The sequence below is a fragment of the Tachyglossus aculeatus genome, chromosome 5 (genome assembly GCF_015852505.1).
Source record: "Tachyglossus aculeatus isolate mTacAcu1 chromosome 5, mTacAcu1.pri, whole genome shotgun sequence".
Lineage (NCBI taxonomy): Eukaryota > Metazoa > Chordata > Mammalia > Monotremata > Tachyglossidae > Tachyglossus > Tachyglossus aculeatus.
The window spans coordinates 58,694,599-58,720,341 of NC_052070.1; the positions used below are offsets into that span (position 1 = coordinate 58,694,599).

The 25,743-nt window shown below is 44.0% G+C and overlaps 1 protein-coding gene and 1 non-coding gene across 2 annotated transcripts in view; both read right to left on the reverse strand.

The window, feature by feature from the left end:
* Positions 1–25,743, reverse strand: part of TMCO4 (transmembrane and coiled-coil domains 4) — a 125,753-nt gene that overhangs the window by 22,101 nt on the left and 77,909 nt on the right. The window contains exons 12-13 of the mRNA XM_038747304.1: positions 15,384–15,501; positions 904–1,021 (exon numbers count right to left, since the gene is read on the reverse strand). Of these exons, the coding sequence (XP_038603232.1) occupies positions 904–1,021; positions 15,384–15,501 (236 nt within the window). The remainder of the gene's footprint in view (positions 1–903; positions 1,022–15,383; positions 15,502–25,743) is intronic.
* On the reverse strand, positions 21,312–21,449 carry LOC119929019. The gene has a single exon (XR_005451163.1). It is a non-coding gene; the product is annotated as a small nucleolar RNA SNORA7 (small nucleolar RNA).

A 25,743-nucleotide genomic window follows, 5' to 3' on the forward strand; every position in this document is an offset into this window, starting at 1 on the left:
TGGGGAGGGGAAGAAGGTAGGACAGGGGGAGGAGGTAGGGTGGGGGGGATTGAGAGCATGAGCCCCATGTGGGATAGGGTCGATGTCCAATCTGATTTGCCTGTATCCATCCCAGCGCTTAGTACAGTACCTGGAACATAGTAAGTACTTAACAAATACCACAATTATTATTATTATCTTTTGGTGAGAAACCTTCCCCACTGGTGGCAGGGTCTTCCCTGCTTTGACTGTTCCATCCCCGACAGTAGTCACTGTAATTGTGTTGTGGGCAGGGAATGTATCAGTTTATTGTTATAGTGTACTCTCCCAAACGCTTATTACAGTGCTCTGCACACAGTAAGTACTCAATAAATATGATTGACTGACTGGTCAATCAGTCAATCAGTGGGATTTATTGAGTGCTTACTATGTGCAGAGCACCATACTAAGTGCTTGGGAAAAGACAATACAGCAGAATTTTTAGACATGATCCCTGCCCACAAGGTGCCTGCAGCCTTCAGATGGGGAAACAGACATTAGAATAAGTGACGTGGCCTTAGGCAAGTCACTTCACTTCTCTGTGCCTCAGTTACCTCATCTGTAAAATGGGGATAAGAGTGTGAGCCCCATGTGGGACAGGGACTATGTCCAAGCTGATTAACTTTTATCTATCCCAGTGTTTAGAACAGTGCTTGGCACATATAGCGCTTAACAAGTACCATAATTATTATTAATGTTATTATTATGTTGCCGGAAGAACAGTTCCTCATCCTGCTATTGCATTCTATTATTATGATGTTGCCGGAAGAACACTCCTTACTCATCCTGCTATCGCATTCGACCCAAAACGCTGAACGAAGCCCTGCGATGTGGCGGAACTGACTGGTGGGTGAGGTGTCACTGATGTGACGAGGGACGACTCACCACGGATGACAGGTCCACGTTAACCATCCTCCGGTCATTCAGGTTGACGGGCTGCAGGCCGGCCACGTTAAATTGCACGGAGGAGGTCCGGTACACAAAACTCAGAAGCCAGTCTCCCCTAGGAGGAAGCACAGAGGGGGAGAGCAATGTAAGCTGTCGTGGGAAAGCTTAGTCACAGAGAGCCTTACTGAGAACAAGGCAAATGAGAGGAGAGAGAGGACAGGCACACCCACCCAAACCCGCATAAATCTCTACTATTTTCACCTCAGCCAGCACCTAGGGAGATGACTAAGGTGACTCGGTATTGAGCGACCTGGTGATATTTTGTTGTCATCATTATAGTGCACAACGGGTCTGTGAGAGAGGTTAGTGTTATATTTTTATTTTTTTCAGACAGGGAAGCTGAGGCAGAGAGGGCAGTCAATCAACTGTATTTACTGAGTGCTTACTATGTGCAGAGCACTGTATTAAGTGCTTGGGAGCATACAATATAGCAGTAAGCAGACGCGTTTCCTGCCCTTCCTGCCCAAAGGGCACTTGCGGTCTAGAGGACTATAGTCTAGACTGTAAGCTTACAGTCTACAGGACTCCAGAGGCTGGTTTGACAGGGCCTCAGGCTAAACCTGCTGTGTGACCTTGGGCAAGTCACTTTACTTCTATGTACCTCAGTTACCTCATCTGTAAAATGGGGCTTGAGGCAGAGTCCAATGTGGGACAGGGACTGTGTCCAACCCAATTACCTTGTATCTACCCTAGTGCTTAGTACAGTGTCTGGCATATGTTAAGCACATAATAATAATAATAATGATGATGATGGTATTTGTTAAGTGCTTACTATATGCCAAGCACTGTTCTAAGTGCTGGGGTAGATAAAAGGTAATCAGGTTGTCCCACGGGGTGTTAAAAGTGCTTTGAAAAGGAAGACCCTTATTCAAACTCAAGGCAATACTAATTATGGTAGTTGTTCAGCACTTACTATGTGCCAAGCACTGTACTAAGCACTTAATATAGTCTTTTGCACTCAACAGGGACTCAGTAAATCCCAAGGAATGATTTACTGGGGAAGTTAAGAAAGCCTGATTTGTATCCTGGATAACTGCTTCCTGCATTTGGATTCGTATCCTTTGGGCCTTTGGTATTCTCTTTGCACTCAGCCCCTCTGTACTTATGTACATATCCATAATGTATTTAGGTATATTAATACATATCTTACCCTCTAGGCTATAATAATCATAATAATAATGATGATGATGATGGTATTTGTTAAGCTCTTATTCTGTGCAATGCACTGTTCTAAGCGCTTGGGGGATAGAAAGTAATCAGGTTGTCCCACGTGGGGCTCACAGTCTTAATCCCCATTTTACAGATGAGGGAACTGAGGCCCAGAGAAGTTAAGCGGCTTGCCCAAGGTCACACAGCTAAGTGGCTGAGCAGAGATTCGAACCCGTGACCTCTGACTCCCAAGCCCTTTCCACAAGCTCCTTGTGGGCAGGGAACGTGAATACCAACTCTGTTGTACTTTCCCAAGTGTTTAGTACAGTGCCCTTCTCAGAGTAGGTGCTTGATAAGTACCAATGATTGATTGATTGATTGAGGTGGACAATTCCAGAAAAAAAATCTTGCAGTCTTGTGGCATTTCATGGGAAGGCTCCCCTCCTGGGATGGAAACACTCTCTGTCGAACAAATGTCTGCCCTAAAAGAAAACGAAGCTGGGTCCTCTAGCTTCCCGCTAGGCTGGAACAGGACTCTTTCAAGGAAATTCCGACTCTCCCTCGCTCTTCCAGCCTTTCTTAACAACCTCCTGCTGGGACCAGATGGGAGTCTTCTTCACTGCAGTGGCTTCCTCTTAAATGGGCAGGGTTTCCCCACCCTGCCACCCTGCCCTCAGAGAAAAAAGCTAGTGTTTCCTCAAATCCCTCCCACTGCTTTTCAAGACCATTCCCTTTTCCTCTGACTCAGTTGAAACACTTTTCAGTTAGAGAAGCTGCGTGGCCTAGTGGAAAGAGCATGGGCCTGGAGTTAGAAGGACCTGGGTTCTAATCCCAGCTATGCCACTTGTCTGCTGTGTGACCAAATCACCTAATTTCTCTGTGCCTCAGTTCCCTCATCTGTAATATGAGGATTAAGACTGTGAACCCCTTGTGGGACATGGACTGGGTCCAACCTGATTAGCTTGTATCGACCTCAGTGCTTAGTACAGTGCCTGCCACATAATAAGTGCTTAACAAACATAAAAAAAATAGAGATCAATGCCTTATGATTCTCCATATCCCCTTGGAGATTTGAAGGTAGGGTTTATAGCTCCTCAGAGGCTCCTCTTCCCCAGGCAAATAGGTTGTTGATGAATACAGAATTCAGTTCCTGGAGGAAGACTGCATTATTTATTTGGACCACATAATCTTTTCTTGCCGTTTCTTGAATGTGATTCTCCCCAAAAGGAAGCAAAGCACTTGTTTACTGGTGATACGTCACTTGCAGGGAATTCTCCAGGCGCAAAGCTGGTCCTAGGAATAGAATCTGAAGAAACTGAACTCGAGTTTGTTGGATCTTGCCAAGAAAAAAAAAACACATCATTTTTTCCAGGGATCTTCCCCAGAGTTGTTTCTGTCACTGAACAAAGTCAGCAAGCTGTTTCTCCTGGTCACAAGTGACTTGCTCTAGCTAGGGAAGAGGTGGGGGGATCAGGGGATTGGAGGAACGGCACTGAGAAGGGACAGAGGAAGAACTTCCTAATAATAATAATTATTATTATGGCATTGGTTAAGCACTTACTATGTGCCAGTCACTGTTCTAAGCACTGGGAATTGGGTTGGACACAGTCCCTGTCGCACTTAGGGCTCACAGTCTTAAGCCCCATATTACAGATGAGGTAACTGAGGCATAGAGAAGTGAAGTGACTTGTCCAAGGCCACACAGCAGGCAAGTGGCAAAACGAGGATTAGAACCCATGACTGTCTTATTCCCAAGCTCATACTCTATCCACTACGTCATGCTGTTTCCCTAAGGGAAGGGCAGAGCCATGGCATGCGGCTTAGCTGCCGACAGCTTGGACTCTCCCCAGGGGCAGCTCGAGATTTCTGGATCAATTTTCCCCTTGTCCTGCCACCTTCCCAGGGACCAGTGGTGCCAAATCCATGGAGATGTTCTAATGGGCCATCAAATGGACCAGAAGTGGAGGCCTGAGCATTCCTGGGACCCCTCGCTGGGCTCTGCTGGAAGGATCTCATGTCGGCAGTTCCAGAGCCTGCTGGGAAAGAGCCACAAGTTTTCTTTACCCCCAGCCAACCAAACACCCCGGGAGCCCTCGAGTCATACCTCTAGACTGTAAGCTTGTTGTAGGCAGGGAATTTGTCTGTTTATTGCTGTACTGTACTCTTCCAAGCACTTAATACAGTGCTCCACACACAATAAGCACTGAATAAATATGATTGAATGAACCAACAATAGCCACCTCTTGCATTTACCTATCAGTCAATCAGTGGTATTTATTGATCGCTGATGGTGCACAGAGCACCGTACTAAATGCTTGGGAGAGTACATTACAATAGAGTTAGTAGACACATGCCCTGCCCAAAACAAGCTTATGTCCTCTGCACTTGGGCATAATATGCATATTTCAATTGAACATTCCATGTATTTTTTTTTGATGGTATTTAAGCACTCAAACACTGTTCTAAGCGCTGGGGTAGACACAAGTTAATCGGGTTGGACACAGCCCCTGTCCTGCATGGGGATCACAGCCTAAGTAGGAGGGAGAACAGGAGAACTGAGGCCCAGAGAAGTTAAGTGACTTGTCCAAGGTAACACAACAAGCAAGAGCCGGGCTTAGAACCCAGGTCCTCCACTAGGTCATACTGCTTCTCATATTTCTTCTGATTTCACTGCAATTTTTTTTTGGTCTGAATCCCCTATTAGACTATAAGTTCCTAGTGGGAGAAGCACATGCCTCATGTCTTTGTGTACATCCCGCATGCACAGTAAAGTGCATTGCTCTCAGTAGGTGTTCAAAAAATACCATTACTCTTCCTCTTCCTCCTCCTTTCTCTGGAGGCCTACTGAATAGTTGTCCCCAGCAGTGTGCGGAGCCAACTTCCTGAGCTTCATAATGGTTGGAGAAGGAGGAGATGGAGGAGATGGTGTAAAGGAAGAGGAGGGAAAGCCAGTGAGTTGGTGGAACCTCAAGGAAAACCTCACCCTTACTGACTGGTATAAATCTTGGGAAGATGGGGTCCCCACCCCACCCCACAACTCTGTCCTGAGCTACCTTAGTAGCGGAGGGACCCACTTTTCTTCTTGAGGGGGCAGAGATTTTATGTGGGACACGGAGACCGCAGAGGGATGCAGAGTTCTCTAAACTGTAAGCTCATTATGGGCAAGGAACATGTCTGTTAGTTCAGTTGTAATGCACTCAGTTGTAATGTAATGAGAAGCAGCGTGGCTCAGTGGAAAGAGCCTGGGCTTTGGAGTCAGAGGTCATGGGTTCAAATCCCGGCTCCACCACTGTGTGCAAGTCACTTAACTTCTCTGGGCCTCAGTTACCTCATCTGTAAAATGGGGATTAACATTGTAAGCCCCACGGGGGACAACCTGATCACCTTGTAAATTCCCCAGTGCTTAGAACAGTGCTCTGCACATAGTAAGCTGACTGGTATACTTCTAGACTGTGAGCCCACTGTTGGGTAGGGACTGTCTCTATATGTTGCCAACTTGTGCTTCCCAAGCGCTTAGTACAGTGCTCTGCACACAGTAAGCACTCAATAAATATGATTGATTGATTGATAGTAAGCGCTTAATAAATGCCTTTATTATTATTGTTGTTATTATTACTATTACTCTCCCAACCACTCAGTACAGTGCTCTGCACATAGTAAGTCTTCAATAAATACCACTAATAGATTGAATTTCATCTTTGACTTGCTATAAGGCCCGACTCCGAGCACCACACGAACAGATGTGATATTCCCGTGTATTAAGAAGCAGCCTGGCTTAGTGGAAAGAGTGCAGGCTTGGGAGTCAGAGGTCATGGGTTCAAATCCCGCTCCGCCACTTGTCAGCTGTGTGACCTTGGGCAAGTCACTTAATTTCTCTGTGCCTCAGTTCCCTCATCTGTAAAATGGGGATGAAGACTGTGAGCCCCACGGGGGACAACCTGATTACCTTGTATCTACTCCAACACTTGGAACAGTGTTTGGCACTTAGTAAGTGTTTAACAAATACCAACATTATTATTATTATTATTATTATTATTATATTCCATTGTCCCCTGATTGGGTACTCCAAATCCAGTGACTGAAGACTTTTGTACCTGGTTTTGAGGACTCACAAAAAAGCAACGTGGCCTAATGGAAAGGGCACGAGCCTGGGAGCCAGACGACCTGGGTTCTAATCCCAACTCCGCCACTTGTCTGCTAGGTGACCTTGAATGAGTCACTTAACTTCTCTGTGCCACAGTTCCTTCTTCTGCAAAATGGGGATTCAATACCTGTTCTCCCTTCTGCTTTGACTCATGTGGGGCAGAGATGGTGTCCAACCTGATGCGTGGCTCAGTGGAAAGAGCCTGGGCTTGGGAGTCAGAGGTCATGGGTTCTAATCCCAGCTCTGCCACTTATCAGCTGTGTGACCTTGGGCAAGTCACTTCACTTCTCTGTGCCTCAGTCCCCTCATCCGTCAAATGGGCATTAAGACTGTGAGCCCCATGTGGGACAATCTGATTACCTTGTATCCACCCCCAGTGCTTAGAACAGTGCTTTGCACATAGTAAGCACTTAAATACCATTATTATTATTTCAGTGCTTAGAACAGTGCTTGGCACATAGTAAGCGCTTAAATGCCACCATTACTATTATTACTATCTTTTGTCTACCCCTGCAGTTAGTAGAGTGCTTGGCACATAGTAAGTACTTAACAAATATAATAATAATAATTATTATTAGTAGTAATATTATCCCAAATATTCTTCCCTGGACTAGAAGGACCTATGGAGCCAATTCTTCTTTCCCTCTGGAACCCAAGCAGCCAAAATCCCTGACCAGGTCCCCTTCACAGTCAAGGACAGAACCACCTCTATTTTTCAGCCTAGGTAAGCTGTGAAACTATTAAAAGACTTTAACAGTACACAACTCAATATCCTTTCTGCACTGAAGGAAGCTGAAATTGCTTTGCTTCACATTGCTAAACACAATTCTCCACCACCAATTCAATTATACACACAAATGGCTAATCGTTGATAGCTTCTGGGAGGAGAGAGAAAGAGCTATCTCCCCAACTCAGGCTTCTGAGTAATGAGCGGAACTGTGGCCTTTTCTATCCTCCGCTGCAGTGCACAGTGGTCTGTGTATGCTAGGGGGAAATAACACCAGATTTCATTCAAGGCACTTGAAAGGGAGTTTGAACACCCTACCTGCAAGGAGTGTGTTTCTGGTCTGGATTCGATCCAAGAAGGAAGGTACTGGTGCTATTTCTCAAGATGAATCGCTCTCTCCTATGGCTATCCTAAACCACGAAGCTAGAAAAATATCTAAAATCCACATATCTAGAGGCTGCAAACATTCAAAGCTTAATTACAGAATCTATTTTGCTTCTATCCCTCTCTTTGAGATAATACCATCATGCTTTTTAGTATTCATTTGTAATTACACGGATTAGAAGCAGATTCTATTTATTCATCTAAAACATGCTCCCAAGGTTACAGTATGTTCAGACCACGATCTGTGGCCCCTGTCTTTTAAAACCAGCAAGAATCTTTGTTGCCTGAGCCTGCTTGTGAGACTCTGTGTTCTTTAAGATGTCCCAGACATGATTCCAAGCCCCAGTCTGCAATTACTGTCCATGGGGCTTTTAGTGAGAGCTGACCAAGCGAGGATATAGGAGAAGGAACCTGACAGGAGTTCACGGTATCTTTGGACATTTCCCCAACACTACTCAAACTTAGACACACTGAGAAAAAAGGGGGTTAACTAAACCAGATTCAAATAATAATAATAGTAATAATTATGGTATTTGTTAAGCGCTTACTATGTGCCAAGTACTGTTCTAAGCGCTGGGGTAAATACAAGGTAATCAGGTTGTCCCACATGGAGCTCACAGTCTCAATCCCCATTTTTTACAGATGAGGTAACGGAGGCATAGAGAAGTTAAGTGACTTGCCCAAGGTCACACAGCAGACAAGTGGTGGAGGTGGGATTAGAACCCATGACCTCTGAGTCCCAAGCCCACGCTCTTGCCACTAGGCCATGCTGCTCCTCTGCATAATATATAATATATATATATATGTATATATAGGCATATAGATATAGATATAGATATAGATATGTATCTATATAATGCCTATATATCCCTACATACGCAGGTTTTAAGCATATCAAAAGCGAGCATATCAGGGAAGGAACCTGACAGAAGTTCACAGTACCTTTGAACATTTCCACCACACTCCTAAACTTATACACACAGAGAAGAAAGGGGGCAAATTAAACCAGATACAAATGCCTACACACCCCTAAAAATACAGGTTTTTGACAAAACCAATAAGCGAGGACATCAGGGAAGGAACCTGACAGAAGTTCATTGTGTTTTTGGACATTTCCCTAATACTACCCAAACACCCTAAGAAAAAAAGGGGTGCACTAAACTAAATCCAAATGTTAAACACCCTTGCATATAGGTTTTGATAGGCCCACAGCAAGAATATCAGGGAAGAAGTCTGCTAGAAGTTCATGGTATCTTTGAACATTTCCCCTATACTCTCCAAACTTGGATGCACAGAGGAAAAAAGGGGGTAAACTAAACTAGATCCAAATGTCTACACACCCCTACACATACAGGTTTTGATAAACCCATAAACGAGGATATCAGGGAAAGGGATCCAACCGAAGTTCACGGTATCTTCAGACATTTTTTCCAGCACTCTCCAAACTTAGACACACTCAGAAAAAAGGGGGTGAACTAAACCAGATCCAAATGCCTATACACCCCTACATACACAGTTTAGATAAACCCATAAGCGAGGATATCAGGGAAGGGAGCCGATAGAATTTTGCGGTATATTTGGACATTTCCCTAAATCTCCGCAAACTTAGGCACACTGAGAAAAAGGAAGGGAAACTAAATTAAATTGCTTACACACCCCTACATATACAGGTTTTGTTAGACCCATAAGCAAGGATATTGGGGAAGGAGGCTGCTAGAAGTTCATCATATCTTTGGACATTCCCCCATACTTCCAAACTTAGAAACATTAAGGAAAAAAGAAGGTAAACTAAACTAGAGCCAAATGCACTCCTACATATACAGGTTTGATAAACCCATAAGTGAGGATATCGGGTGAAGGAACCCGACAGAAGTTCAGGATATCATCAGGCATTTCCCCAGCAATCCCCAAACTTAGGCATACTGAGAAATAAGGGGGTGAACTAAACCAGATGCAAATGCCTGCACAACCCTACATATACAGGTTCTGATAAACCCATAAACTGATGCGAATACTGTAGAGAGAAAACTTCCTTAGATAGCAGGCACGGTTAGAGCACGCACATTCATAAGTTGACCCAAGGGTAGGACATTCAGTATGGTTAGAAGTGTGCTCCAGAAGGAGAAGAGAAGGAAGCTGAGAAGGAGAGAGAAAGAAAGAGAAAGAAGACAAGAAAGGGAGGTGATGGGAAAGAGGAGAATGAAGGAGAAAAAGGGAAAGCTAGAAAGACGGAGAGAGAGAATGTACCAGTCAGAGTTTCCTCTTATGAATCTAAAAGGCTTCATCCAGTTTTCTGATTGGCCTTCAATCCCAGATAATGATAATAATAATAATTTTACTGTGGCCTGGAATGCCCTCCCTCCTCTAATTCGACAGACAGCCACTCTACCCCGCTTCAAAACCTTATTGAAAGCACATCTCCTTCAAGAGGTATTCCCACACTAAGTCCCACTTTTCCTCATCTCCCACTCCCTTCTGCATCCCCCTGACTCTCTCCCTTTGCTCCTCCCCGCTTTCAGCCCCAAAGCCCTTATGTATGTATCTGTAATTTTATTTATCTCTTTGCTCTTCCCCACTCCCAGCTCCACAGCACTTATATATTGCTCAAGCAGCGTGGCTCAATGGAAAGAGCTCAAGCTTGGGAGTCAGAGGTCATGGGTTCAAATCCCAGCTCTGCCAATGGTCAGCTGTGTGACTTTGGCCAAGTCGCTTAACTTCTCTGTGCCTCATCTGTACCTCATCTGTAGAATAGGGATTAAGACTTTTAACCCCACCATGGGACAACCTGATCACCTTGTAACCTCCCCAGTGCTTAGAAAAGTGCTTTACACATAGTAAGCGCTTAATAAACTGCCATTATTATTATTACCAGTGCTTAGAACAGTGCTTTGCACATAGTAAGTGCTTAATAAATGCCATCATTATCATATACATATCTATAATTTTATTTATCATCATTATTATCATATACATATCTCTAATTTTATTTACTTGTATTGATATCTGCCTCCCTGCTTCTATTCATTCATTCAATTGCACTTATTGAGCGTTTACTGTGTGCAGCGCACTGTACTAAGCGTTTGGGAAGTACGAGTCGGCAACATATAGAGACAGTCCCTCAACAACAACGGGCTCACAGTTTAGAAGGGGGAGACAGATAACAAAACAAAACATGTAGACAGGTGTCAAAATCGTCAGAACAAATAGAATTAAAGCTATATGCACATCATTAACAAAATAAATAGAATAGTAAATATGTATAAGTAAAATAAATAGAGTAATAAATCTGTACAAGTGCTGTGGGGAGGGGAAGGAGGTTGTGGGGGGATGGGGAGGAGGAGAGGAAAAAGGGGGCTCAGTCTGGGAAGGCCTCCTGGAGGAGGTGAGCTCTCAGCAGGGCTTTGAAGGGAGGAAGAGAGCTAACTTGGCGGATGTGCGGAGGGAAGTCATTCAAGGCCAAGAGGAGGACGTGGGCCGGGCGTCGATGGCAGGACAGGTGAGAACGAGGTACAGTGAGGAGGTAAGCGGTGGCAGAGGGGCGGAGGGTGCGGGCTGGACTGGAGAAGAGAGAAGGGAGGTGAGGTTATTTATTCTATTTTATTTTATTTATTTATTTTATTTTATTTTGTTACTATGTTTTGTTTTGTTCTCTGTCTCCCCCTTCTAGACTGTGAGCCCACTGTTGGGTAGGGACCGTCTCTATATGTTGCCAAGTTGTACTTCCCAAGTGCTTAGTCCAGTGCTCTGCACACAGTAAGTGCTCAATAAATACGATTGAATGAATGAATGAAAAGGTAGGAGGGGGCGAGGTGATGGAGAGCCTTGAAGCCGAGCTTGGTGCGGGCAGGGAATGTCACTATTTATTGTTGCATTTTACTTTCCAAAGTGCCTAGTCCAGTGCTCTGCACACAGTAAGCGCTCAATAAATATGATTGAATGAATGGTATTTGCTAAGCACTTCCTATCTGCCAAGTGCTTGGGTAGGTACAGTATAATCAGGTTCTACAGGAGGCTCACGTTCTAAGTAGAAGGGAGAACAAGTACTGAATCCCCATTTTGCGCATGAAGGAACTGAGTTTGCTGTGGGCAGGAAATGTGTCTACCAACTCTGTTATATTCATTCATACATTCATTCAATCGTATTTATTGAGCGCTTACTGTGTGCAGAGCACTGGACTAAGCGCTTGGCAACATATAGAGACGGTCCCTCCCCAACACCGGGCTCACAGTCTAGAAGGGGGAGACTGACAACAAAACAAAACATGTGGACACGTGTCAAGTCACCAGAGTAAATAAAAATAAAGCTAGATATATATCATTAACAAAATAAATAGAATAGTAAATATGTACAAGTAAAATGAATAGAGTAATAAATCTGTACAAACATATGTACAGGTGCTGTGGGGAGGGGAAGGAGGTAGGGCAGGGGGGATGGGGAGGAAGAGAGGAAAAAGGGGGCTCAGTATTGTACTTGATGAATGGATCTCAGGGCCAGATGACTGGCTTCAGAGATCCAGAGCTGGCTCTCTGGCTGACGGTAGATTTGGGCACAGAGTTCTAATATTTCCAGGCAGGGGGACGAAAACCCATGCTGCAAAAAACAAATGAGAGTCGAAGTCCTTGCCACCCAAATTCCACAAAGTGGATGGGCTTAATAAAGCTTTATTTCATTTCAATTATTTTCTCTTAGTGGTTCTGTTGCTAAAACCGAAAAAAAAAAATCTCAGTTTCTAATATAAACACAGCACTCTCTCTCTATTTCTCTCTCCCTCTCCCCACTCTCCAGCTGCAGGACTGAGAAGCTGTGTTGTGGTCACTGTCTTGCTGACAGGAAAAAAGCCACCAAACTCTCAAATCAAAAGGGTCTTTGTAATGAGAACAGATAACATGTTTCCCCTCTAGACTGTAAGCTTGGTGTGGGCAGGGAACTGCTTACCAACTCTGTTATAATGTACTCTCCCAAGTGCTCAGTACAATGCTCTGCACAAAGTAAGTGCTCAATAGATAAGTAAATAATAAATACAGAAGTAGCATGACTTACTGATAGAGCATGGGCCTCGGAGTCAGAAGGACCTGGGTTCTAATCCTAGCTCCACCACATAATAATAATAATGGCATTTATTAAGCGCTTACTATGTGCAAAGCACTATTCTAAGCGCTGGGGAGGTTACAAGGTGATCAGGTTGCCCCACGGGGGGCTCACAGTCTTAATCCCCATTTTACAGTTGAGGTAACTGAGGCACAGAGAAGTTAAGTGACGTGCCCAAAGTCACACAGCTAACAAGTGGTGGAGCCGGGATTTGAACCCATGACCTCTGACTCCAAAGCCCGTGCTCTTTCCACTGAGCCACGCTGCTGGGTGGCCTTGGGCAAGTCACTTCACTCAGTTACCTCATCTATAAAATGGGAACTAAGAGCGTGAGCCCCATGTGGAACAGGGACTGTGTCCAACCCGATTAACTTCTATCTACCCCAGCGCTTAGGACAGTGCTTGGCACATAGTAAGCACTTAATGAGCATAAGTACCATAATAAATATCATTTACTGACTGATTGATTGTCCACAGAATAGCTCAGTATTAAGACTGCGAGTCCCACTTGGGACAACCTGATTACCTTGTATCTACTGCAGCACTTAGAACAGTGCTTGGCACAAAGTAAGCCTTAACAAATACTATTATTATTATTCTTATTATTATTATTATCATTATTATTATTCTTATTATTATTATTAGTGGATTCTGGACTCAGTAGATTATTTGGGTTCTGAGGGCTGACTCTTTGAGGAGGTTCATCATAGCACCCTGGTCTTCTTTACCACAGCAGACAGAAGGTCACATAAGTGACCTTGAGAAGCAGCATGGCTCAGTGGAAAAGAGCCCGGGCTTTGGAGTCAGAGGTCATGGGTTCAAATCCCGGCTTTGCCAATTGTCAGCTGTGTGACTTTGGGCAAGTCACTTAACTTCTCTGGGACTCAGTTACCTCATCTGTAGAATGGGGATTAAGACTGTGAGTCCCCAGTGGGACAACCTGATCACCTTGTAACCTTCCCAGCGCTTAGAACAGTGCATTGCACATAGTAAGTGCTTAATAAATGCCATAATCATCATTATTATTACTATTATAAGTGCTTGTGGAGGAATTGCTTGAGAATGTGAAAGGCAAAAAGTGATTTGATACTGTGTGCTGTGCACACAGTAAGCGCTCAATAAATACGATTGATGATGATTTGATAATCCTTTAAAATCCTTCAGGCGATCCTTGTCTCGACACAACTTTACTAGATGGGATGTGTGAGGAGAATACTCTACTGAGTTGAAATGGGGGTAGGAGGACAGATGAGATAATTTAAAGACAAGATGAGACATTAAGAAAATACAGTCCTGCACCAACTCAAACAATATAGTAACTAGGGCAGGCTAACCTGACTTGCAGCATTCTAGAAAAAACGCTCTTTTTGAATGGTCTTTTGACAGATTGTGAGTGTATGATTATATGCTTGTGGGTGTCTAACTATGTGTATGTGTGAGTAGGTGTGCCAGACATAAAAGTACTTATTGAGTGCCTTTTGTTTGCTGAGCACTGTACTAAGCGAATGGGAAGGTACAAAAGAATTAATAGATGTGGTCCCTGACCTCAGGGATTTTAAGATCTGCTGGGGGAGACAGGTACTAAAATAAACTACAGATAGAAGTGTGACTCAGTGGAAGGAGACCGGGCTTGGGAGTCAGAGGTCAGGGGTTCTAGTCCCGGCTCCGCCACTTGTCAGCTGTGTGACTTGGGACAAGTCACTTCACTTCTCTGTTCCTCAGTGACCTCATCTGTAAAATGGGGATTAAGACTGTGAGCCCCCCGTGGGACAAGCTGATCACCTTGTAACCTCCCCAGCACTTAGAACAGTGCTTTGCACATAGTAAGCGCTTAATAAATGCCATTATTATTATTATTATAGGAAAAGCAGTACATCCTAGTGAAGAGAAGATGGGCCTTGGAGTCAGAAGGACCTGGGTTCTGGTTGTCTACTGTGTGACTTTGGATAAGTCACTTCACTTCTCTGTGCCTCAGTTATCTCATCTGTAAAATGAAGATTGAGACTAGGAGGCCTATGTGGGACGGGGACTTTATCCAACCTGATTTGCTTTTATCCACTGCAGCGCTTCGTACAGTGTCTGGCACACAGTAAGCACTTAAATACTACAATCCCCATTATCAATCATCACAGGAAAAAGTAATAGAGTATAGAGACATGGAAATAGGCATTAATGTTGGGGGCGGATGAGCGTTCCCCAAATTTTGGATGATGGGGAAGTGCTGAAGTGGTCGTGGTGGGGGCTTTTGGGGTATATAAAACGGGGAGATCCAAGATTAATCAGGGAAGGCCTCCTGGAGGAAATGTGATTTCAGAAGGGCTTTGAAGATGGGGAAAACAGAGGTCCGTTGGATGTGAAAAGGGAGGGAGTTAGGTAAGGATTGTCCTCCAAAGGTCTGGGTTTTTTTTCCGAGATAATGCTCCTTTCTGTGATATGTAATCAAGGTTTGTGGGTGTATCTGACAATTTCTTCCACAAGGGCTGCATGAAAAGGCTGCCCCTTACTGTCCTTCCTACCCAAAATGCCTAGTGCCGGTTTCCATTCTCCCTCTTTGTATCGTGATCTTCTCAAAATTCACTCCATTTTTAACCGTCCTCTAACGGTATTTAGATAGGATCCCTGAATAACCCAGGCTATGTACCTCAGGATAGAAGTTTTCCCTTTTTTCTTCTCTAGCACTTATCAAGGAGGGGAGGTTCCTTGATATCCATATTAATGTCTGTCTCCCTTTCTAGACTGTAAGCTGCTAATTCTGTTATATTGTACTCTCCCAAGAGCTTAGAACAGTGCTCTGCACACAGTAAGCTCTCAATACTTACCATTGAGTGATTGATTCCTTAGATACACAGATAGGCCTCTACCTCACAACGGAGAGTCATAAACCCTCCAGGAACGAGTGAAACACCAGAAAATCAGAAACACACCTGCAATAGCCGTTGATGATCTTGCCCGACACCACCTTCGTAAATGGCTCCCAGTGTTTGGCTTCTCCCTCCACTGGAGCCCCGAGCAGGACGATGTCTTCTATGATCCCCTGGCAATCTGCGGAGACACAGGAACAGAATCCAGTAGCAGCCTTCTGGCCCTCAATCACATTCTTCCCAAACTGCCTGGGAAGGAAGGAACTCCCTCTTCTTTCCTAGCCAGGGCTGCACTTAACACACCCTGGAAGATTCCCAACTCTCTTTGGAAAGCATCAGTAAGCCGTTCCCCAACATATACATGGGTAGATCTGAGGCATGGGGAATCCAATAATGATAATAGTAATAGTGGTACTTGTTAAGCTCTTATTATGTGCCAAGCATTGTTCTAAGCTCTGGGTTAGATAATAATAATAACAATTATGGTATTTGTTAAGTGCTTACTATGTGCCAAGCACTGTACTAAGCGCTGGGGTGGATACAAGCAAATTGGGTTGGACACAGTCCCTGTCCCACACGGGCTCACAGTCTAAGTAGGAAGGAGTAGGATTTAATCCCTATTTTACAAGATGAGGAAATTGAGGCAGAGAGAAGTGAAGCGACTTGCCCATGGTCACCTAGTAAAGCCCCGCCCTCAGACCCCGAGGGGGCAACACATAGCGACAATCACCTCCTCCAGGAGGCCTTCCCAGACTGGGCCCCCTTTTTTCTCTCCCCCTCCCCATTCCCCCGCCCTACCTCCTTCCCTTCCCCACAGCACCTATATATATGTTTGTACAGATTTATTACTCTATTTATTTTACTTGTACATATTTACTATTCTATTTATTTTGTTAACGATGTGCATCTAGCTTTATTTCTATTTGTTCTGATGACTTGACACCTGTCCACATGTTTTGTTTTGTTGTCTGTCTCCCCCTTCTAGACTGTGAGCCCATTGTTGGGTAGGGACCATCTCTATATGTTGCCGACTTGTACTTCCCAAGCACTTAGTGCAGTGCTCTGAACACAGTAAGCGCTCAATAAATACGATTGAATGAATGAATGTTGCCAACTTGTACTTCCCAAGCGCTTAGTACAGTGCTCTGCACACAGTAAGTGCTCAATAAATACCATTGAATGAATGAATGAATATTTATTACTCTATTTATTTTATTTGTACATATTTATTATGCTTTTTATTTTATTTTGTTAATATGTCTTGTTTTGTTGTCTGTCTCCCCCTTCTAGACTGTGAACCTGCTGTTGGGTAGGGACAGTCTCTAGATGTTGCCAACTTGTACTTCCCAAGTGCTTAGTACAGTGCTCTGCACACAGTAAGAGCTCAATAAATACGATTGAATGAATGAAAGTGGCAGAGCAGGATTAGAACCCAGGACCTCTGGCTTCCAGGCCCATGCTCTTTCCACTAGGTCACACGGCTTCCCAAGCATGGCCTACAGTAAGTCCAACTTTCTTCAGATCCTTTCCAGCAACAGAGCACACACAATTCTCTCCATCCCCAAACTCATTCATCGTGGTTCTTCATTAAATCCCTTCCTCCACTGGTGAATGACTGACTGCTAATCAGCAATAAATCTGACAAAGATAATCGCTTTCTCCCAATCACATTAATTGGCCACAGTGAGCTGGAAGGAATGGCTAAATTGTTATAAATATGTTTTGGAAGGTCACTATTTCACAGGAACAGTGCTAGTTCTCACGGACAATCGAAAGCCACAGGGTATTCAATTTGCAATGGTTTATTTCCCAGTCACACTGAATCGCAGAGGTTGGGACTCCTTAAGAGATCAAAGAAACTGACAGTTTAGTCCAGGACAGATGCTTTGAAAAGGCAAACTGCTGGGCCAGAAAGAGGAATGGAAGCTGGCAAAAGACAGATTTGCTGTATCTTTCTGACAGTTTAGCACAGTGGGGAGTCTCTTACTCCAAGGGAAAACACTTTGCTTTCAGATCTCTTAAAGAGGCCCCATGTTTCAAGCAGATGGAGAAAAAGTCAGGATTTCTCCATAAAAAGAATCCTCTCCAAGAATCTCATAGCAGCCAAAAGATTTGTACCAACCCAGGGTCAGACGGCCCGTGTCGTGCCCACAGCTGGGTAATTTTCCAATCAACACTCGGGGGGAAGGGGCTAGAAGAGCAATTAGAATCGCAGAACTAGACTCCAGACCATTTACCATGATGTGAAATGAAAGAACACCTGGGCATTCCTACTGTCTCCACTTCAAAGACATTCTTTGAATTCTCAGAGTACTGCTACACAAAAGTTGGACAAAGTGCTTAAACCGTCGAGAGTATCAAAATTCAGGGGACCCTGAAGGAGACCCCCCAACAATTTTCAGGCAGCAGCAGGGATGCCAGCAAGAGCTCAAGAAAGGGAGTCAGAGTCTTGCAAATAGTTAACTGGCTCACACCACGTAACTCTGGGTCAGGAAGTAATAAAAAAGAATGTCTCCCCAACTAAGCACTTTGGGGGCAGGGATCCTGTCTACCAACTCTGTTAAACTGTATTCTCCCAGATGTTTAGTAAAAAGGAAAAATTAAAATAAGGTGTTGGTTAAATAATTTATAAATTATGTATATTCATGCCTGTCTCCCTGTCTATATGGTAAGCACACTGTGGGCAGGGAAGGGAACATGTCTACCAACTCTGTTGTACTCTCCCAAGGACTCCATACGGTGCTCTGCCCACAGAAAGTGCTCAGTAAATATCATTGATGATGGCGTTGAATTATGGCATTTGTTAAGTGCTTACTACGTGCTAAGTACCATTATAAATGCTGGAGTAGATACAAGATAATCAGATTGGACACAGTCCCTGGGTATGGGTATAAGGCTCACAGTCTAGGTAGTAGGGAGTAGGATTTAACCCCCATCTTACAGATGAGGAAACTGAGGCACAGAGACGTTGTTGTATTTATTGAGCATTTACTGTGTGCAGATTTTGTTGATGAGCACTTAATAAAGTGCTCTTCCCATGCTAAGTGCTCAACAAATGCTATTGACAGATTTAAAAAATGAACTCTGGGCTGGTGTTTGGTACTTATTTGCAAGGGTGATCCTGGGGCATCTCCCCAGTTGGGGAAAAGTACACATGGTACAAGAGAAGTTCCATGTCCTTTATCTATGGCAAATAATCGCAGCAATAAGTACAGCCAAGTCCCAGGATCTCTGAGTTCATTTTCTCTGGCATTCAAGGTATCAACATCAATCAGGCAAACATATGGGAAGAAATGTGGTGATACCAATTTGTTCCAAGAAAAACCGTCACCTCAGTGACATGGCTGGTTACAATATGGCCCTAAATGGCAACACTGTGCTTTCTATCCCCAAGAAAGGCTCGAATGAGTGAAATGACAGAAAAGACATTTTTAACGTGATGCCTTTTGTCTCTGATTCCAAGAATGATTCAATTCCCTTTCACTGCACATGTCAGCTGGCATTTTCCCAATTGTCGAAATGCAAAAAACCCTAGTCCTAAATCCCCCTGTACCAGGACTGTTTTGGATCATCAGTCCTGTTAGCACATCTCAACTCAGGCGTAGCAAAGTCAGGGATTTTCAAAACTGTTGAATTTGGTGCCTTCTTTACAGCAGCCTTGGAGGAGGTTTTTACAGTGGCCTACTGGATTCTTGACAGTTCGTGACCCAGGGAACAGCAATTTATACTGTTTTGTCCTGGGGCAGAGGTGAAGTCAGAGAGGTCACACTTTTCTGGGTTGTTTTCTGGGTTTTTTTCTTTCCTCAAATTAAAGTTTCTGCTCAGTGGATTTTCCCCCAGAACTGCCAATCCTAAAAAAATCCCTGAGAAGTAACTTTAACTACACCAAAAATGTGGAATGTCACACCAGTGACTTTTATCCCATCTTTTTCTTTTATGGTATTTGTTAAGCATTTACTATGTGCCAAGACCTGAAGTAGATACAAGGTTATCAGGTTGGACACAGTCCCTGTCCACATGGGACTCACAGTCTTAATCCCCACTTTACAGATGAGGTAACTGAGGTGCAGGGAAATGAAGTGACTTGCCCAAGGACACAAAACAGACCAGTGGTGTGGCCGGGATTTGAACACAGGTCCTTCTGATGCCCGGGACTTTGCTCTGTCCACTGGGCCATGCTACTTCCCTTTACCCACCTCCAGCCCTTTCAGGAACGACTTGTCAGTCAGTCCATTTTTTAAGACTGATTTTTCTAACCATGTTCATTAGGAATATCTTCTCTTGTGATCTTTAACTATGGTCTATTTTACTATTTCTTACAGCTTGTCTTTCTCTCAGATTGGAGTGAGGTTTTTTGGTTAGTACTTACTATGTTCCAGGCTCTGTACTAAGTGCTTAGCTAAGTACTAAGTGCTAATAAACTCAGACACAAGCTTATTAGCCTGGACACAGCCAATGCCCCACATAGAGAAGCAGCATGGCTCAGTGGAAAGAGCCCGGGCTCTGGAGTCAGAGGCCATGGGTTCAAACCCCGGCTCCGCCAATTGTCAGCTGTGTGACTTTGGGCAAGTCACTTCACTTCTCTGTGCCTCAGTTACCTCATCTGTAAAATGGGGATTACGACTGTGAGCCCCCGTGGGACAACTTGATCACCTTGTAACCTCCCCAGTGCTTAGAACAGTGCTTTGCACATAGTAAGCACTTAATAAATGCCATCATTATTATTATATGGCTCACAGTCAATCTCTGTTTTATATATGAGGTAACAGGCACAGAGAAGTGAAGCGGCAATCACACAGCAGATGAGTGGCACAGCAGGATTAGAACCCAGGTCCTTCTGACTTCCAAGTCCTTGCTCTTTTCACTAGGCCACACTGCATTCTGTCTTTCCCCCCAGAGTACTTAGTCCAGTCCAGTACTTTGTACTCAAAGAGAACTTGGTTAATACTGACGATGACTTGCTTTCTTTTGGGAACAGTTTGTGCTCCCTAGATGCCAGATTGACTTGGCCCATTCAAGGAAGGTCTCCTGGAGAAATCTGTGGACTTCAGTCCTTTGTTGTGCACAGTCACGATGTGGGTTGGGTACAGCTGGGCTGGGAGGAAGGCTGTGTACTGAGAGCCTCTAAAAAAAAACGTATTTGGCAAAATTCCCTGCCTCTCCCTGTTTAGGGCAACAGTGACAGCTTCTTCTGTCAGAAATTTCAGGCCTTCTGCTCCACTGCAGCTGGGTTGGAATGTTTTTATTGAAGTGCTTTTCAGTCCAGTTTAATGTCCATCTTCCCCTCTAGACTGTAGTGTGGCTAGAGAAGCAGCGTGGCTCCGTGGAAAGAGCCTGGGCTTTGGAATCAGAGGTCATGAGTTCAAATCCCAGCTCCGCCACTTGTCAGCTGTGTGACTTTGGGTAAGTCACTTAACTTCTCTGGGCCTCAGTTCCCTCATCTGTAAAATGGGGATTAAGACTTTGAGCCCCCCGTGGGACAACCTGATCACCTTGTATCTCCCCACCGCTTAGAACAGTGCTTTGCACATAGTAAGCGCTTAACAAATACCATCATTATTATTATCATTATTATTGTGGGTGGGAAATGTGTCTGTTTATTGTTATATTATACTCTCCCAAGCACTTAGTTCAGTGCTTTGCACACAATAAGAGCTCAATAAATATGATTGAATGAATGAATGAATATAAGCATTCCTCGAGACTGAAAGCTCACTGGGGGCAGGGAATATATCAACTTTGTTATATTGTACACTCCCTTATTAGTACGGTTGTTGTTGTCCTATGCTGTCGAGTCGTGGTCGACCCATAGCGACACAACTCTCCCAGAATGCTCCACCTCCACCTGCAATCCTTCTAATAGTGTATCCAAAGAGTTTTCTTAGCAAAAGTACAGAAGCGGTTTACCATCTCCTCCTTCCGCGCAGTAAACCTGAGTCTCCGCCCTCGACTCTCTCCCATGCTGCTGCTGCCCAGTATGGGGGAGTTTTGACTTGTAGCAGATTGCCTTTCACTCGCTAGCCACTGCCCAAGCTAGGAATGGAATGGGTAGGCCTCTGCTTGACTCTCCCTCCCATAGTCGAGACTGGTAGAGTACTGGAAAATCTCCAGGTGTGACCCTAAGAGGTACTTAGTACAGTACTTAGTACGGTGCTCTGCACTCAGTAAATGCTCATAAATATGATTGATGGATTGGTCGTTAAAAGCATCTTAGTAGTCGTGCTGTATCCTTCACTGTATAGTCTTCCAAAGTTATTTCTCAACACAGAATATCGCCTTCTCTTTCCAAACTGAAAAGATACCATCACACATCCCCATCGTTCCATCATTAATGTGATTCTAGACTGTGAGCCCACTGTTGGGTAGGGACCATCCCTATATGTTGCCAACTTGTACTTCCCAAGTGCTTAGTACAGTGTTCTGCACACAGTAAGCACTCAATAAATATGATTAAATGAACGAATGAATGATTCTCTTGGTTTGCAAAGACCAGAGTAACTAAATGTTGAAAGCCGAAAAAGAAAGATTTTCCCTTTCCCTTCCCAACACCCAGGAGGTATTGTGTGCAGCTAGTGATAAGACAAGAAGCTAACAAGATAATTGTCTTCTTCCTACCTCCCAGGAAACACACTTTGAAGGAAAGAATATAAAGCACGTAAGGAAAAACATCAATAAATCCACAGGGGAGAGAGAAAAAGGGGAGCAAGCTCCTCTGACAATAAATAATAATTGTGGTGCTTCTTAAGCTTCTTTGTTAAGGGAAGCAGGGTGGCCTAGTGGAAAGAGTCCAGGCCTAGGAGTCAGAGGACTTGGGTTCTAATCCTGACTCTGCCCCTTGTCTGCTGTGACACCTTGGGTAAGTCACTTAACTTCTCTGTGCCTCAGTCCCTTCATTCGCAAAATGGGGATTCAATACCTGTTCTCCCTTCTACTTAGGCTGTGAGTCTGATGGGGGGCCTGATTATCTTAGTAGCTCCCCTAGCTATTAATACAGTACTTGGCATGTATTCAGCACTCAACAAATACCAAAATTATTAGTGATTATTAAGCATGTACTATATGCCAAGCCCTGCATAAGCATTAAGATAGATTCAAGAAAATCAGGTTGGTCACAGTCTATCCCCCTCTCAGGGTCACCTCTGGAGAGTTTCCAGTACTCCACCAGTCTGGGCTATGGGAGGGAGAGTCAAGCTGAGACCTGTCTATTTCATTCCATGCTTGGGCAGTGGTTGGCGACTGGAAGGGAATCTGTTACAAGTCAAAAATCACCCATGCTGGGCATCAGTGGCATTGGAAAGAGTAAAGGATGGAGACTCGAGTTTACTGTGCAGAAGGAAGCGATGGTAAACCACTTCCGTATTTTAACCAAGGAAACTCTATGGATTCACCACCAGAATGACTGCAGATGGAGAGTGGGGTGTTCCGGGAGAGATATGCCCGTGGTGTCTCTATGGGTTGGAAACGACTCGACAGCATAAGACAAGGCACAGTCTATCATTCACTGTGTGAAAATGCAGATATTTTGAACAATTATGTACGATGTAAATAAATGGTAACTCCTCAAATAGGTCAGAGAAAAAATAATTAATTAATTAAAAATTAACGAGATCTTTAGTTTTCCCCCAAAGTCCTATTCTCCTCTTAATTCCTATCTTTTATTTGGACTTAGCTGCAACACGACCCAGGGGAATCTGGGACTTTGAGTCTCCAGGAGTTTGTCTGAAAAGAGTAAGATTTTTAAAAATAAAAGGTCGGGGCAAAGAGCTAAGACAACTGCCATAGAGGACTCATTTCTCTGGAATTTGTACATCACATCCAGAGCTTTTGATCACTTGCTTATTATTTTAAATCCATCCAACAGACTAAAGTTTCTTTACAGCTGAGTGTACGTTCATGGGGAAAATGACTAAATCAGAAATGTTTAACCCTGGTCCCGGGAGCTCTCAGTACAGTGTTCTGCACACAGTAAGCTCTTAACAAATACAACTGAATGAATGAATGAATGAACGAATGAAGTCACCTTCAGCAAAGGACTCATCTTCTTGCCTTCAGTCTCCTCAATTGTCCAAGGCGATAGCAATCCTGGTCTAACTGGCTTGGGAGGCAGGGGGATGGATGTGTCCTCATGGAAAGACCATAGGACTGGGAATTCAGGCACCTGGGTTTAAGTCCCAGCTCTGCCACTTGCCTGCTGTGTCACCTTGGACTAGTCACTGACCCTTTCTGGGCCTAAGTTCCCCCATCTGTAAAGTGGGAGAGAAGGTCTATCATTTGTTAAGTGCTTACTGTGTGCCAAGCCCTGTTCTAAACCCTGGGGTAGATACAAGGTAATCAGGTTGTCCCACGTGGGGCTCACAGTCTTAATCCCCATTTGTACAGATGATGATGATGATGGCATTTATTAAGCGCTTACTATGTGCAAAGCACTGTTCTAAGTGCTGGGGAACAGATGAGGTAACTGAGGTACAGAGAAGATAAGTGGCTTGCCCAAGGTCACACAGCAGAGAAGTGGTGGAGCTGGGATTAGAAACCTTATCCTCTGACTCCCAAACCATGCTGCTTCTCCAGATTATGAACCCAGGGTGAGACAGGGACTGATTGGATAATGTGATAATCTTTTATCTACCCCAGCTCTTAATACACAGAAAGCACTTAATGCATAGCATATTTATTAATGCCATGATTATTATACCCTCCAAATTGTTGCCTAGTGAAAAGAGCACGGGCCTGGGAATCTGAAGACTTGGTTTCTAATCCCAGCACAGCCAAATGCCTGCTTTATGACCCTGGGCAAGTCACTTAACTGCCCTGTGCCTCAGTTTCCTCAACTGTAAAATGGGGGTTTAATACTGTTCTCTCTCCTATTTAGACTGAGCCCCACATAAGACAAGGACTGTGTCTGACCTGATGAACTTGAATCTAGCCCAGGGCTTAGAACAGTCCCAGGAAACACACTTTGAAGGAAAGACTATAAAGTACACAAGGAATAAAAATAAATCTATAGGACAGAGTGCTTGACACAATGTAAGCACTACACCAATACAGTAATAATAACAATAATAATAATGATGATGATGGCATTTGTTAAGCGCTTACTATGTGTGAAGCACTATTCTAAGCGCTGGGGGGTAGATACAAGGTGATCAGGTCATCCCACGTGGGGCTCACAGTCTTAATCCCCATTTTACAGATGAGGGAACTGAGGCCCAGAGAAGTTAAGTGACTTGCCCAAAGTCAAACAGTTGACAAGTGGCGGAGCCGGTATTAGAACCCATGACCTCTGGCTCCCAAACCTGTACTCATTTCACTGAGCCATGCTGCTTCTCTTATAATCACAATAATAATAATAATAATAGTAATCATTGCTCCCACTTCTGTAAAGAATGACCATCACTATAGTGTGATAGGATGGTCATTGGCCAGAGCACTTTAAACTCAGAGATAATTCCATTTTGGTCTGCCTTCCTCCTTCGTGTTTTCTCTCCATCTAGTCTACGCAGATCATCTTAAAAAACAAAACGGGCAACTGTTCTACCCGGAGCAAATACAGTCTCCAGTTGAACAATGTTTCCAATGTTCCACAAAACCTCTGAAGAATGGTATTTTCTAGGAATTCATTCCTTGTCAATCTCTCTGGATCTATTTTGGGATACTGATTGCTGCTCATTTACAACCAGGTTTCATCAGTCCATAGGGAGCCTCCTCAAGCCAAAAAGCAAGCCACTAGATGGCACGGCACTAATTGTAAATATAACAGCATTTTTCAATATTTCACTAGGAGTTTAGACTAAAGGATCAGGGAGAGAAACAATGGGAGAAAGGCTCAGCGTGCCTACCCAGCACTGCTGCTATTATTTAATAGTAAGAGTAGTGATTCATTCATTCAGTCAATCGTATTTGTTGAGCGCTTACTGTGTGAGACCACTTTACTAAGGGCTTGGAAAGTACAGCTTGGCAACAGATAGAGACAATCTCTTCCCAACAACGGGCTCACAGTCTAGAAGGGGGAGACAGACAACAAAACCAAACAAGTAGACAGGCGTCAATAGATAAATAGAATTATAGATATATACACATCATTAATAAAATAAATTGAATAATAAATATATACAAATATAAACAAGTGTTGTGGGGCAGGGAAGGGGGTAGAGCAGAGGGAGAGAGTAGGGGCGATGGGGAGGGGAGGAGGAGCAGTGATTATGACTCGGTACCTGACCACACATTTGTTGTCTGTCTCCCCCTTCTAGGCTGTGAGCCCGTTGCTGGGTAGGAACCGTCTCTATATGTTGCCAACTTGTACTTCCCAAGCGCTTAGTACAGTGCTCTGCACACAGTAAGCGCTCAATAAATACGACTGAATGAATGAATGAACGATTAAGTGCTCACTGGTGCAGAGCACTGTATTAAGGGAACGTCGTCTGCC